This window comes from Oncorhynchus mykiss, chromosome 16, assembly GCF_013265735.2.
Source record: "Oncorhynchus mykiss isolate Arlee chromosome 16, USDA_OmykA_1.1, whole genome shotgun sequence".
In the NCBI taxonomy this organism is placed as follows: domain Eukaryota; kingdom Metazoa; phylum Chordata; class Actinopteri; order Salmoniformes; family Salmonidae; genus Oncorhynchus; species Oncorhynchus mykiss.
Genome location: NC_048580.1, coordinates 71,380,660 through 71,396,665, shown reverse-complemented (window position 1 = coordinate 71,396,665; position 16,006 = coordinate 71,380,660). Strand labels below are relative to the sequence as shown.

The 16,006-nt window shown below is 37.1% G+C and overlaps 1 protein-coding gene across 3 annotated transcripts in view; it reads right to left on the bottom strand.

The window, feature by feature from the left end:
• Positions 1 to 15,311, bottom strand: part of LOC110491185 (CXXC-type zinc finger protein 1) — a 29,659-nt gene extending 14,348 nt beyond the window's left edge. Inside the window, exons 1-8 of one of the 3 annotated variants that reach the window (XM_036947704.1) lie at positions 15,044 to 15,311; positions 14,305 to 14,435; positions 14,024 to 14,124; positions 13,522 to 13,835; positions 8,943 to 9,098; positions 8,539 to 8,694; positions 8,189 to 8,299; positions 3,200 to 3,408 (exon numbers count right to left, since the gene is read on the bottom strand). In XM_036947704.1, the coding sequence (XP_036803599.1) occupies positions 3,200 to 3,408; positions 8,189 to 8,299; positions 8,539 to 8,694; positions 8,943 to 9,098; positions 13,522 to 13,835; positions 14,024 to 14,124; positions 14,305 to 14,435; positions 15,044 to 15,046 (1,181 nt within the window). In that variant the 5' untranslated portion in view covers positions 15,047 to 15,311. The remainder of the gene's footprint in view (positions 1 to 3,199; positions 3,409 to 8,188; positions 8,300 to 8,538; positions 8,695 to 8,942; positions 9,099 to 13,521; positions 13,836 to 14,023; positions 14,125 to 14,304; positions 14,436 to 15,043) is intronic. The other 2 variants (XM_036947703.1, XM_036947702.1) reach the window with 2 other exon arrangements.
• Positions 15,312 to 16,006: the final 695 nt, after the last annotated feature.

The window sequence follows — 16,006 nt, the reverse complement described above, 5'->3', positions numbered from 1 at the left end:
TGGAAGACTGTCTCTATCTGTCAGTTCCAATGGAAGACTACCTGGGGTTTCAATACCTTGGGATCTTCGTAACACCAAATCTGCAGTATTGATTCCAGTATTGATGGAATTATTGAGGCTCCCATCTACAGGTGAAGTTAGAAATGTATGTACACTTAGACTGGAGTCATTAAAACTCATTTTTCAACCACTCCACAACTTCTTGTTAACAAACTATAGTTTTGGGAAGTCGGTTCGGACATCTACTTTGTGCATGACACAAGTAATCTTTCCAACAATTGCTTACAGACAGATTATTTCACTTATAACTCACTGTATCACAATTCCAGTGGGTCAGAAGTTTACATACACTAAGTTGACTGTGGCTTTAAACAGCTTGGAAAATTCCAGAAAATTATGTCATGGCTTTAGAAGCTTCTGATAGGCTAATTGACATCATTTGAGTCAATTGGAGGTGTACCTGTGGATGTATTTCAAGGCCTACCTTCAAACTCAGTGCCTCGTTGCTTGACATCATGAGAAAATCTAAAGAAATCAGCAAAGACCTCCCAAAATTGTAGACCTCCCCAAGTCTGGTTCATCCTTGGGAGCAATTTCCAAACGCCTGAAGATACCACGTTCATCTGAACAAACAATAGTACACAAGTATAAACACCATGGGACCACGCAGCCGTCATACCACTCAGGAAGGCGACGCGTTCTGTCTCCTAGAGATGAACGTACTTTGGTGCGAAAAGTTAAAATCAATCCCAGAACAACAGTAAAGGACCTTGTGAAGATGCTGGAGGAAACAGGCACAAAAGTATCTATATCCACAGTAAAAAAGAGTCCTATATCGACATAACAATGTCTGATGTGCAATGTCTCCAAACCCCCTCTGATTTTAAATCAAGATCTGGTTTTGGTATTCTTAATTTAAATGTACGCAGCCTGTTGTCAAAAGTTGATGGGTTAGGATTTGGGCTAAATCAACTGATGCTGATGTAGTTGTGTTTTCTGAAATCTGGCTCAGCAAGTCTGTTTTTGATAAGGATATTTGTATAAGTGGTTACAATGTACAGTGGGGCAAAAAAGTATTTAGTCAGCCACCAATTGTGCAAGTTCTCCCACTTAAAAAGATGAGAGAGGCCTGTAATTTTCATCATAGGTACACTTCAACTATGACAGACAAAATGAGGAAAAAAAATCCAGAAAACCACATTGTAGGATTTTTTATGAATTTATTTGCAAATTATGGTAAGTCGGCAAGTAGCCTAGTGGTTAGAGTGTAGAGGTGGCAGGTAGTCTAGTGGTTAGTGTGTAGAGGTGGCAGGTAGCCTAGTGGTTAGAGTGTAGAGGTGGCAGGTAGCCTAGTGGTTAGAGTGTAGAGGAGGCAGGTAGCCTAGTGGTTAGAGTGTAGAGGTGGCAGGTAGCCTAGTGGTTAGAGTGTAGAGGTGGCAGGTAGACTAGTGGTTAGAGTGTAGAGGTGGCAGGTAGCCTAGTGGTTAGAGTGTAGAGGAGGCAGGTAGCCTAGTGGTTAGAGTGTAGAGGAGGCAGGTAGCCTAGTGGTTAGAGTGTAGAGGTGGCAGGTAGCCTAGTGGTTAGAGTGTAGAGGTGGCAGGTAGCCTAGTGGTTAGAGCTGTTGGACTAGTAACCGAAAGGTTGCAAGATCGAATCCCCCGAGCTGACGAGGTACAAAATCTATCATTCTGCCCTTGAACAAGGCAGTTAACCCACTAGGCCGTCATTGTAATTAAGAATTTGTTCTTAACTGCCTTGTCTAATTAAATAAAGGTTAAATAAAACATTTAAAAATAATAATTTGATTAAGAATCTGGGAAAAGGACCTTGGTCTGACTATCAGTGATGAGTTATGGGCGGATGTTTGCGACAGGGTATACGGCTCCTCTACTAATATAAAAAGGAATCTGATTTTAAAATGCAATACACATTTTATTACACCCCAGTGAGACTCCATGTGTTTTGGAGTTGTAGAGAGGTTACCATATTTTGGCAAACTATACATAGTGCTGCACAGAACATACTAGATGAATAGTTTGATATGACCCCGTGTCTCTATCTTCCTAATGTCCAGCAGGACTTTGTTCTTGATCCAGACAGAGAAAATGTGTTCATGACTATCACATATTTTGCTAAGAAATCTATTTTCCAGCTGTGGGCTTCTAATTCTTCTCTCATCTTTTAAAATGTGGATTGACCAGATTGTTGACTTTCTCCCTCTTGAAAAGCTCACTTATGACCTCCTGCAAGAGACAGCCCAGGTTTGATAGACTCTGGTCTCCACTACTCAACTATATTTCAAACTGGACAGAGTGAATGCAGTGATTAAGGAACTGAGTGTATATACATGTTGTGTAAGGTGCTGTAAAACACATTTATTTGTTAGCCGTCTCAGCTAAAGCTGGAAATATGTTTGTTTTGTTAGATATTCTATTTTGATTCTATTATTTATTATTTATGTGTTTTGTTTGATTTTTTTGATTGAAAAACAAGAAAAACTGAAAAAAAAAATTAAAAATACAACAAAAACACTTTGTCATTACGGGGGTATTGTGTGTAGATGGCTGTATCACGGTAAAATGTGGAATAAGTCAAGGGGTATGAATACTTTCCGAAGGAAGGGAGCCTGCTGTCGCTGCTGTATTCTCATAGATACGGCTGGTTGGGGGGGGGCATAAGGACGGGCAGAGAGACAGATGGAAACAGATACATGTCCAAAAGGTTTCCTTCAAGTTTCCTACAAGTTTCCTACAAGTTTCCTTCAAGTTTCCTACAAGTTTCCTTCAAGTTTCCTACAAGTTTCCTTCAAGTTTCCTTCAAGTTTCCTACAAGTTTCCTTCAAGTTTCCTTCAAGTTTCCTACAAGTTTCCTTCAAGTTTCCTACAAGTTTCCTACAAGTTTCCTTCAAGTTTCCTTCAAGTTTCCTTCAAGTTTCCTACAAGTTTCTCCTACAAGTTTCCTTCAAATTTCCTACAAGTTTCCTTCAAGTTTCCTACTCTCATCAGACAAACAGGCCCAATCAAAGCATTTAAAGACTATATTATGTTTGTGATAAAACATTACAAACAAATGTTTTAACATAACTTTAAGTGATTCAGACAATAAATATTTTACATTGATTAAGGGTTTGCTACTTAATTGACAGTACATTGTTTTCGTGAATGATTCTGTTGTGTGTTTAATAAGTAATTCCTCTTACTTGGTAGCCAGTTTCATGCCGCAGTCCTCTGAGCAGTATTTGGAGCCGGCCCTGGCGACCTCCACACACCCTGGTCCCAAACACTGTCTCATCCCCCCTCCTCCTCCACCACTGTCCCCCCGAGCCTCGCCGCCGCCCCCGCCACCCCTCTCACTGTGCTTCAGTCGCTCACGGTGCTTCAGCTTCTGCTTGTGGCGACGCACCTCCTTCTGGGGGGGAAACAAGGGACAATATAGGAGGTGGTTGGATTAACTGGACTTCAGTCAACTGAGCAGTACAGAAATAGTCAACCGTTTATCATATATCTATAATACCTCTCTCTATAATATCTCTATAATATATCTCTCTATATCTCCAAAATATATCTCTCTATAGTATCTCTATAATATATCTCTCTATATCTCCATAATATATCTCTCTATAATATATATCTCTTTATATCTCTTTATAATATATCTCTCTATAGTATATCTCTATAATATATCTCTCTATATCTCCATAATATATCTCTCTATAATATATCTCTATAATATATCTCTCTATAGTATATCTCTATATCTCCATAATATATCTCTCTATAGTATATCTCTATAATATATCTCTCCTTATCTCCATAATATATCTTTCTATAGTATATCTCTATATCTCCATAATATATCTCTCTATAATATATCTCTCCTTATCTCCATAATATATCTCTCTATAGAATATCTCTATTATATATATATCTCTTTATATCTCTATAATATATCTCTCTATATCTCCATAATATATCTCTCTATAATATAATATATATCTCTTTATATCTCTATAATATATCTCTCTATATCTCCATAATATATCTCTCTATAATATAATATATATCTCTTTATATCTCTATAATATATATCTCTATAATATATCTCTCTATAGTATATCTCTATAATATATATCTCTATAATATATCTCTCTATAATATAATATATATCTCTTTATATCTCTATAATATATCTCTATAATACAGTGCCTTGCGAAAGTATTCGGCCCCCTTGAACTTTGCGACCTTTTGCCACATTTCAGGCTTCAAACATAAAGATATAAAACTGTATTTCTTTGTAAAGAATCAACAACAAGTGGGACACAATCATGAAGTGGAACGACATTTATTGGATATTTCAAACTTTTTTAACAAATCAAAACTGAAAAATTGGGCGTGCAAAATTATTCAGCCCCTTTACTTTCAGTGCAGCAAACTCTCTCCAGAAGTTCAGTGAGGATCTCTGAATGATCCAATGTTGACCTAAATGACTAATGATGATAAATACAATCCACCTGTGTGTAATCAAGTCTCCGTATCAATGCACCTGCACTGTGATAGTCTCAGAGGTCCGTTAAAAGCGCAGAGAGCATCATGAAGAACAAGGAACACACCAGGCAGGTCCGAGATACTGTTGTGAAGAAGTTTAAAGCCGGATTTGGATACAAAAAGATTTCCCAAGCTTTAAACATCCCAAGGAGCACTGTGCAAGCGATAATATTGAAATGGAAGGAGTATCAGACCACTGCAAATCTACCAAGACCTGGCCGTCCCTCTAAACTTTCAGCTCATACAAGGAGAAGACTGATCAGAGATGCAGCCAAGAGGCCCATGATCACTCTGGATGAACTGCAGAGATCTACAGCTGAGGTGGGAGACTCTGTCCATAGGACAACAATCAGTCGTATATTGCACAAATCTGGCCTTTATGGAAGAGTGGCAAGAAGAAAGCCATTTCTTAAAGATATCCATAAAAAGTGTCGTAAAGTTTGCCACAAGCCACCTGGGAGACACACCAAACATGTGGAAGAAGGTGCTCTGGTCAGATGAAACCAAAATTGAACTTTTTGGCAACAATGCAAAACGTTATGTTTGGCGTAAAAGCAACACAGCTGAACACACCATCCCCACTGTCAAACATGGTGGTGGCAGCATCATGGTTTGGGCCTGCTTTTCTTCAGCAGGGACAGGGAAGATGGTTAAAATTGATGGGAAGATGGATGGAGCCAAATACAGGACCATTCTGGAAGAAAACCTGATGGAGTCTGCAAAAGACCTGAGACTGGGACGGAGATTTGTCTTCCAACAAGACAATGATCCAAAACATAAAGCAAAATCTACAATGGAATGGTTCAAAAATAAACATATCCAGGTGTTAGAATGGCCAAGTCAAAGTCCAGACCTGAATCCAATCGAGAATCTGTGGAAAGAACTGAAAACTGCTGTTCACAAATGCTCTCCATCCAACCTCACTGAGCTCGAGCTGTTTTGCAAGGAGGAATGGGAAAAAATTTCAGTCTCTCGATGTGCAAAACTGATAGAGACATACCCCAAGCGACTTACAGCTGTAATCGCAGCAAAAGGGGCGCTACAAAGTATTAACTTAAGAGGGCTGAATAATTTTGCACGCCCAATTTTTCAGTTTTTGATTTGTTAAAAAAGTTTGAAATTTCCAATAAATGTCGTTCCACTTCATGATTGTGTCCCACTTGTTGTTGATTCTTCACAAAAAAATACAGTTTTATATTTTTATGTTTGAAGCCTGAAATGTGGCAAAAGGTCGCAAAGTTCAAGGGGGCCGAATACTTTCGCAAGGCACTGTATGTCTCTCTATATCTCCATAATATATCTTTCTATAGTATATCTCTATAATATATCTCTCTATAGTGTCTCTATAATATATCTCTCTATAGTGTCTCTATAATATATCTCTCTATATCTCTATAATATATCTCTATAATATATCTCTCTATATCTCCATAATATATCTCTCTATAATATATATATCTTTATATCTCTATAATATATCTCTCTATAATATATCTCTATAGTATATCTCTCTATATCTCCATAATATCTCTCTCTATAGTTCTCTATAATATATCTCTATAATATATATCTCTATATCTCCATAATTTACCTCTCTATAATATATATCTCTTTATATCTCTATAATATATCTCTCTATAATATATCCATAATATATATCGCTATAATATATCTCTATAATATATCTATAATATATAGCTCTAAAATATAAATCTCTATAATATCTCTATAATATATCTATAATCTCTCTATAATATATATTTCTCTATAATATATCTATAATATATATTTCTATAATATATATCTCTAATATATATCTCTCTATAATATATCTCTCTATAATACATCTTTCTATAATATATCTCTCTATAATACATCTTTCTATAATATATATCTCTATAATATATCCATAATATATCTATAATATATCTCTCTATAATACATCTCTCTATAATATATATCTCTCTATAATACATCTCTCTATAATATATATCTCTCTATAATATATCTCTCAATAATATATATTTCTCTATAATATATCTATAATATATATTTCTATAATATATCTCTCTATAATATATCTCTACAATATATATCTCTATAATATATATCTCTCTATAATACATATCTCTATAATATATATATCTCTATATCTCTATAATATATCTATAATATATCTCTCTATAATATATATCTCTCTATAATATATCTATAATATCTTTCTATAATATTTATCTTTATAATATATCTCTCTATAATATATATCTCTCTATAATATATCTATAATATCTTTCTATAATATTTATCTTTATAATATATCTCTCTATATCTCCATAACATATCTATAATATATATTTCTATAATATATCTCTTTATAATATATCTTTCTATATCTTCATAATATATCTCTCTATAATATCTCTATTATATATCTCTATAATATATGTCTCTATAAAGCATCTTTCTATAATATCTCTCTCTATAATATCTCTATAATATATCTCTCTATAATATCACTTTCTATAATATCTCTATAATATATCTTCATAATATCTCTCTATAATATCTCTATTATGTATCTCTAATATATCTCTCTATAACATATCTCTATTATATCTCTCTATAATATCACTCTCTATAATATCTCTATAATATATCTCTCTATAATATATCTCTCTATAATATCTCTCTCTATTATATCTCTCTATAATGTATATCTCTATTATATCTCTCTATAATATATCTCTATTATATCTCTCTATAATATATCTATAATATATCTCTTTATAATATATCTATAATATATCTCTCTATAATATATCTCTTTATAATATATCTCCCTCTATAATATATCTCTCTATAATACCTCTATAATATATATCTTTATAATATATCTCCCTCTATAATATATCTCTCTATAATATCTCTATAATATATATCTTTATAATATATCTATAATATATCTCTTTATAATATATCTCCCTCTATAATATATCTCTCTATAATATCTCTATAATATATATCTTTATAATATATCTCCCTCTATAATATATCTCTCTATAATATCTCTATAATATATATCTTTATAATATCTCCCTCTATAATATCTCTATAATATATCTCTCTATAATATATCTATAATATATATCTTTATAATATATCTCTCTATAATATATCTATAATATATATCTTTATAATATATCTCTCTATAATATCTCTATAACATATTTCTCTATAATATATCTATAATATCTCTCTCTATAATATATCTATAATATATTTCTCTATAATATATCTCTCTATAATATCTCTATAACATATCTCTCTATAATATATTTCTCTATAATATATCTCTATAATATATTTCTCTATAATATCTCTATAATATATCTATAATATATTTCTCTATAATATCTCTATAACATATTTCTCTATAATATATCTATAATATATTTCTCTATAATATCTCTCTAATATCTCTGTAAATATATTACGTATTGTTGAAGAAAAGTTTGAAATTAAATCACGCTGCCAGATTACAATTAGGTTTATGGTCAATTCGACTGTTTTTTCCCCCCACATTGCTTTTGCAACACTAAACACATCCCATGGCGTTATGGAGAAAGGTCTAGTGCCTTCTGTACCTTGTCCTTCTTGTCCCATCTCTTCTCTCGTCTCTTGACGTGCTTGACCTTCACAGCCCTCTTCCGCTGCACGGGGTCAAAGGCCGCTTCCTCATCATCACTATGCCATGGCTGCATAGATACCACAGGAGATAATCAATCAATAAATGATGAATCGATCAATCAGTCAATAAAAATGCATTCATGTATCACGTTTAACTAACAAAGCTAACAAAGCTAGTATACTGTATGTATGTGTGTGTGTCCGTCCGTCCGTCCGCCCGTCTGCCCGCCCGCCCGCCCGTCCGTCCGTCCGTGTGTGTGTGGGTGTACCATATTGTCTGTCCGTCCGTGTGTGTGTGTGGGTGTACCATATTGTTATCCTCGTAGCCTGCAGCCTTGTACTGCTGGTAGAGCTCCATCTCATTCTCACTGTAGTCATCAAACAGAGGCCCCCCTCTTCTCAGACTCCCTCTGGCCCCCCGACCAGACAGGGCAAACTCCTCATCTTTTACACGAAGCATTTTCTACAGCGAGAGAGAGACAGAGAGAGAGAGAGATAGACGGAATGTCAACCCAACATCTTTTAGGTAAAGAAATCCAAACCTCCTTGACGAGTTTGCTCGTTTCAGAGGCTTCATTAGTTGTAAATGAATAAAGAATGCACCCCCATTTTGTCAAGTTTTGGTGGTTTCTTGGGAGGCATAAATCAAATGCCCAATACTAAAATAGTCTACGGTCCAAATGAACCATCTATCTACCTTTATGGACTCACCCGAGCTCGAACGTCACACTGCCGGAGCCTGCACTTCTGTCTGATCTTATTGGGTCCTCCAAACTTCTTCATGTCTTTACAGAAATCACACTGAGCACAGTCCTCAGTCCTCCTGCACGGCTCACACTCTCCACACATACGGGCCGAACGCTTCACCTGCACACAAGGGAATCACACTGAATCACATTGGAATCACACTGGAATCACACTGGAATCACATTGGAATCACACTGGAATCACACTGGAATCACATTGGAATCACACTGGAATCACATTGGAATCACACTGGAATCACACTGGAATCACATTGGAATCACACTGGAATCACACTGGAATCACATTGGAATCACATTGGAATCACACTGGAATCACACTGGAATCACATTGGAATCACACTGGAATCACATTGGAATCACACTGGAATCACATTGTAATCACACTGGAATCACATTGGAATCACACTGGAATCACACTGAAATCACATTGGAATCACACTGGAATCACACTGGAATCACATTGGAATCACACTGGAATCACATTGGAATCACACTGGAATCACACTGGAGTCACACTGGAATCACACTGGAATCACACTGAAATCACATTGGAATCACACTGGAATCACATTGTAATCACACTGGAATCACACTGGAATCACACTGGAATCACATTGTAATCACATTGGAATCACACTGGAATCACACTGGAATCACATTGTAATCACACTGGAATCACATTGGAATCACACTGGAATCACACTGGAATCACATTGGAATCACACTGGAATCACACTGGGTTTATACAGGCAGCCCAAGTCTGATCTTTTTACCACTTATTGGCCTTTAATAAATCAGATCTTTGCCTGTGTACAATTTACATTTTAGTCATTTAGCAGACGCTATTATCCAGAGCGATTTACAGTTAGTATATTCATATTCAGATAGCTAGGTGAGACAACCACATATCACAGTAGTTAGTATATTCAGATAGCTAGGTGGGACAACCACATATCACAGTAGTTAGTATATTCAGATAGCTAGGTGAGACAACCACATATCTCAGTAGTTAGTATATTCAGATAGCTAGGTGAGACAACCACATATCACAGTAGTTAGTATATTCAGATAGCTAGGTGAGACAACCACATATTACAGTAGTTAGTATATTCAGATAGCTAGGTGAGACAACCACATATCACAGTAGTTAGTATATTCAGATAGCTAGGTGGGACAACCACATATCACAGTAGTTAGTATATTCAGATAGCTAGGTGAGACAACCACATATCTCAGTAGTTAGTATATTCAGATAGCTAGGTGAGACAACCACATATCACAGTAGTTAGTATATTCAGATAGCTAGGTGAGACAACCACATATCACAGTAGTTAGTATATTCATATTCAGATAGCTAGGTGAGACAACCACATATCCCAGTAATTAGTATATTCATATTCAGATAGCTAGGTGAGACAACCACATATCCCAGTAATTAGTATATTCATATTCAGATAGCTAGGTGAGACAACCACATATCCCAGTAATTAGTATATTCATATTCAGATAGCTAGGTGAGACAACCACATATCCCAGTAATTAGTATATTCATATTCAGATAGCTAGGTGAGACAACCACATATCACAGTAGTTAGTATATTCAGATAGCTAGGTGAGACAACCACATATCTCAGTAGTTAGTATATTCAGATAGCTAGGTGAGACCACCACATATCACAGTAGTTAGTATATTCAGATAGCTAGGTGGGACAACCACATATCACAGTAGTTAGTATATTCAGATAGCTAGGTGGGACAACCACATATCACAGTAGTTAGTATATTCAGATAGCTAGGTGGGACAACCACATATCACAGTAGTTAGTATATTCAGATAGCTAGGTGGGACAACCACATATCACAGTAGTTAGTATATTCAGATAGCTAGGTGAGACAACCACATATCACAGTAGTTAGTATATTCAGATAGCTAGGTGGACAACCACATATCACAGTAGTTAGTATATTCAGATAGCTAGGTGGGACAACCACATATCACAGTAGTTAGTATATTCAGATAGCTAGGTGGGACAACCACATATCACAGTAGTTAGTATATTCAGATAGCTAGGTGGGACAACCACATATCACAGTAGTTAGTATATTCAGATAGCTAGGTGAGACAACCACATATCACAGTAGTTAGTATATTCAGATAGCTAGGTGGGACAACCACATATCACAGTAGTTAGTATATTCAGATAGCTAGGTGGGACAACCACATATCACAGTAGTTAGTATATTCAGATAGCTAGGTGAGACAACCACATGTCACAGTAGTTAGTATATTCAGATAGCTAGGTGGGACAACCACATGTCACAGTAGTTAGTATATTCAGATAGCTAGGTGAGACAACCACATATCACAGTAGTTAGTATATTCAGATAGCTAGGTGGACAACCTCATATCACAGTAGTTAGTATATACAGATAGCTAGGTGGGACAACCACATATCACAGTAGTTAGTATATTCAGATAGCTAGGTGGGACAACCACATATCACAGTAGTTAGTATATTCAGATAGCTAGGTGAGACAACCACATATCCCAGTAGTTAGTATATTCAGATAGCTAGGTGAGACAACCACATATCACAGTAGTTAGTATATTCAGATAGCTAGGTGGGACAACCACATATCACAGTAGTTAGTATGATCAGATAGCTAGGTGGGACAACCACATATCACAGTAGTTAGTATATTCAGATAGCTAGGTGAGACAACCACATATCACAGTAGTTAGTATATTCAGATAGCTAGGTGGACAACCACATATCACAGTAGTTAGTATATTCAGATAGCTAGGTGGACAACCACATATCACAGTAGTTAGTATATTCATATTCAGATAGCTAGGTGGACAACCACATATCACAGTAGTTAGTATATTCAGATAGCTAGGTGGACAACCACATATCACAGTAGTTAGTATATACAGATAGCTAGGTGGGACAACCACATATCACAGTAGTTAGTATATTCAGATAGCTAGGTGAGACAACCACATGTCACAGTAGTTAGTATATTCAGATAGCTAGGTGGGACAACCACATATCACAGTAGTTAGTATATTCAGATAGCTAGGTGAGACAACCACATGTCACAGTAGTTAGTATGATCAGATAGCTAGGTGAGACAACCACATATCACAGTAGTTAGTATGATCAGATAGCTAGGTGGGACAACCACATATCACAGTAGTTAGTATATTCAGATAGCTAGGTGGACAACCACATATCACAGTAGTTAGTATATTCAGATAGCTAGGTGAGACAACCACATGTCACAGTAGTTGATACAAGTTATGTATCAAGATAAGGTGACAATAATGCCTACCATGGATGTTTCCCAATTGCTTTGAACGTTAAAAACCATAGTGTCAGAAGACTTTTAAAGCTTCAAAGGATAAGATGATCCAACTTTCAAAACAAGTCCTTTTTGGCTAGACACAACAGCCGACTAGCTAGCTAGACACAACAGTCGACTAGCAGGCTAGACACAACAGTCGACTAGCAGGCTAGACACAACAGTCGACTAGCTAGCTAGACACAACAGTCGACTAGCTAGCTAGACACAACAGTCGACTAGCAGGCTAGACACAACAGTCGACTAGCTAGCTAGACACAGCTATGTAGCTGTTTAGATTTTAACACATTCACTCATTTGTTTGTAAATAATGAACAAGCTACCAAATGTTGTTGTCAAACTGTCAACAGAGCAGCAAACAAGCAATAAGATATGTCAAATAACAGTCTAAAAATATCAGGGGCAAATATCAGATTTGACCGTTCAGACACAAAGCGCATGGCCAGGAATCAGATTTGACCGTTCAGACACAAGGCGCATGGCCAGGAATAAGATTTGACCGTTCAGACACAAGGCGTATGGCCAGGAATCAGATTTGACCGTTCAGACACAAGGCGTATGGCCAGGAATCAGATTTGACCGTTCAGACACAAGGCGCATGGCCAGGAATCAGATTTGACCGTTCAGACACAAGGCGCATGGCCAGGAATCAGATTTGTATACGAGTGAGTCCACAGAGTGAGTATACAGAGTGAGTCCACAGAGTGAGTATACAGAGTGAGTTCACAGAGGGAGTCCACAGAGGCAGTCCACAGAGGGAGTCCACAGAGTGAGTCCACAGAGGGAGTCCACAGAGTTAGTCATGAAACGTATTATGTGACTTGTTTAAGCACATTTTTACTCCTGAACTTATGTTGCCATAGAAAAAGGGTGAAGTACTTATTTGACTCAAGACATTTCAGTAATTCATTTGTAATTAAACTGCACAAAAAAAAGTTTTAAAAAATATTCCACTTTGTCATTATATGGTATTGTGATGTCATTATGGGGTATTGTGATGTCATTATGGGCTATTGTGTGTAGGCCAGTGACCAAAACAAATCTACATTTAATACATTTTAATTTCAGGCTGTAACACAACAACATGTGGAAAATGTCAAGGGGTGTGAATACTTTCTGAAGGCTCTGTATATATTCAGTGAATTATTGGTTGTTACCCGTGAACCTCGGCGGTGTTCTATATTCAGGTCTGGAGTGTGATGCTGCTTCTCCGTCTTCTCCTGGTCTCCCGTCTCCTTCTCCGTCTTCTCCTGGTCTCCCGTCTCCGTCTTCTCCTGGTCTCCCGTCTCCTTTTTCTCCTGGTCTCCCGTCTCCTTCTTCTCCTGGTCTCCCGTCTCCTTCTTCTCCTGGTCTCCCGTCTCCTTCTTCTCCTGGTCTCCCGTCTCCTTCTTCCCCTGATCTCCCGTCTCCTTCTCCGTCTTCTCCTTGGTCTTCTTGGGACGATACTTTATCTCCAGGGTCCCGTCTTTGGCTAGATAACAACACAATAATCAGTGGATTTAATTCATTTAAATGATTGGATGTACATATCCCTTTAAGACTGCTTCATTGGCAGTTTAGATCACAAAAGGAGTGCCATGGTTTTCGTGTTTGTCTCTTTTTCTCGACACGTCTGCATTATTTGGTTATCATCATCACTAAAACAGAGGACAGACTTACCACGACATTTCTCACAGTACCACACCCGGATGACTTTAGCTGCCTTCTCTGATATGCCGATGCAGTCACCATGAAACCACTCGTTACAGCAGTCACAACCACTGCAGAGACAAGAGACAGCGGAAACACATATATGAGAGGCCTGTTCCACCGTCCTGTCGTTTGTCATCTTTGTTCGTTCGTTCGTTCAGACACAGACAGACAGACAGACAGACAGACAGACAGACAGACAGACAGACAGACAGACAGACAGACAGACAGACAGACAGACAGACAGTTACATCATGAAGCAGTTGATGTCAGGTCTGCGACAGACACAGTAGACAGGTGCGTTTCCCCCCTCCATCATGGGTCCTACAGGTCTGTCAGGGCCAGGGGCTGGGTTGAGGTCTGATACCTCACTGTGACTGTCCTGAGGGGTAGAGGAGCAGAAGCAACATTTGATACATCCGGAGTGTGTGTGTGTGTGTGTGTGTATTTGCCCATGGTGATGATAGCCTAAATTAGCTAAATTCTTATTATGTCAACAAAGATGAGAGGAAGAATCAATATTCAGTAAAGAAAAAACGATAATAGATTGACTAAGGAAATTGGAATTTGGCTTTAGGTATCCATATTAAAAAGTATATTATTAAAATCTGTATTCATCTTGTTGCTCGGTGGTAACACTGGCAGCCCAATTCTGATCTTCCACTAAAATAATATTTTGACCAATCAAATCAGCTCTTTGCCAATATTTCGACAAATGTTGGCAATAATTGGGAAAAATGTTGGCAATATTTAATTGGGCTGCTTGTGTAAACTTTGATTTGTTTTTCATATGACTTTGAACGAATGAATTCATGAATTAATGTATATCAGAATTTTTAACATGAAACGACCATGACTAGAAAAACGAATATAAACCTGTTTTGCGATGCAGAATCACACATACCCACATCACCGTATCATCCCGCTTTGTGAAGATGGACAATGCCCTATGGCTAGATGCTGAAAATGATGAGATGCTCTTTCACTTACCATGATGACTGGGGATCGCGTTGGGCGAGACACTTACAGAAAAACCGGGTAGAGTAGAGAAATAATGTCCAACCACTGCATGAGAAAATAAAACATTTGATTTCACATTTAGATGTTTTGATTTAGCACGATTTTCTTTCAAAAACATCTGCAGAAAATGGTTGCTTCCGGTTCCTCCTTCTTTGGTTATTTTCAAAGCGAGCCACAAGTAGTCTTTTGAGGTAGCGCGCCACCTGCTGTTTGTTAGGAGATAATGCAAGTCCAATTTCTACAACTCTGATCTGAAAAGTATTGCGTACCACCCCAACATGAAACAATAAATATTTCCCGGACGTTGAAATCAGGTGCATTTAGGTGCTCAAAAATACGTATTTTATCTATCTTTCAGGACGTTGAAAATACGTATTTTTATTCATTGGGGATCGGGGATCGAGCCAAATATTAACTTCACATACATTTTCAATGAGGCAATCGTTATATCACAACACTTTTTTAAAAACCTCTTAGTATTGGAAAGAGGAGCCAACTGGAGGTCACAACAGAACATTTTATTATTGTTCCCGTCTGCCTCTACCAGCTATCTTAGCTTTTTACAAAAGGCTTAAAAACTGGCAGCAATGATGTTGAAAGCAACTCAGGCAACTGAATAAACCAACAGACGAATTCAACTACAATAACATTCTCAGTAAGTCCGGACAAAGTTGAATTACTTTAATACGTTACTTTAATTAACGGATACCACGCCTCACTTTTCTCCACACCCCGAAAAGAAACAACAATAAATCAGATGCGTTATTTTGCAGTCAATATATGCGGCTCTTTGTTGATAAACGCACTGTCCGCTCTCCCTTGAGGCTTTCCCAAGTTGATACCCAAGAGACCAGACCGACTCAGATCACTCGCTCAGATCATGTCCGAGCCTCGGATTGGACAGTGAAACACGCGCTCAGATCATGTCCGAGC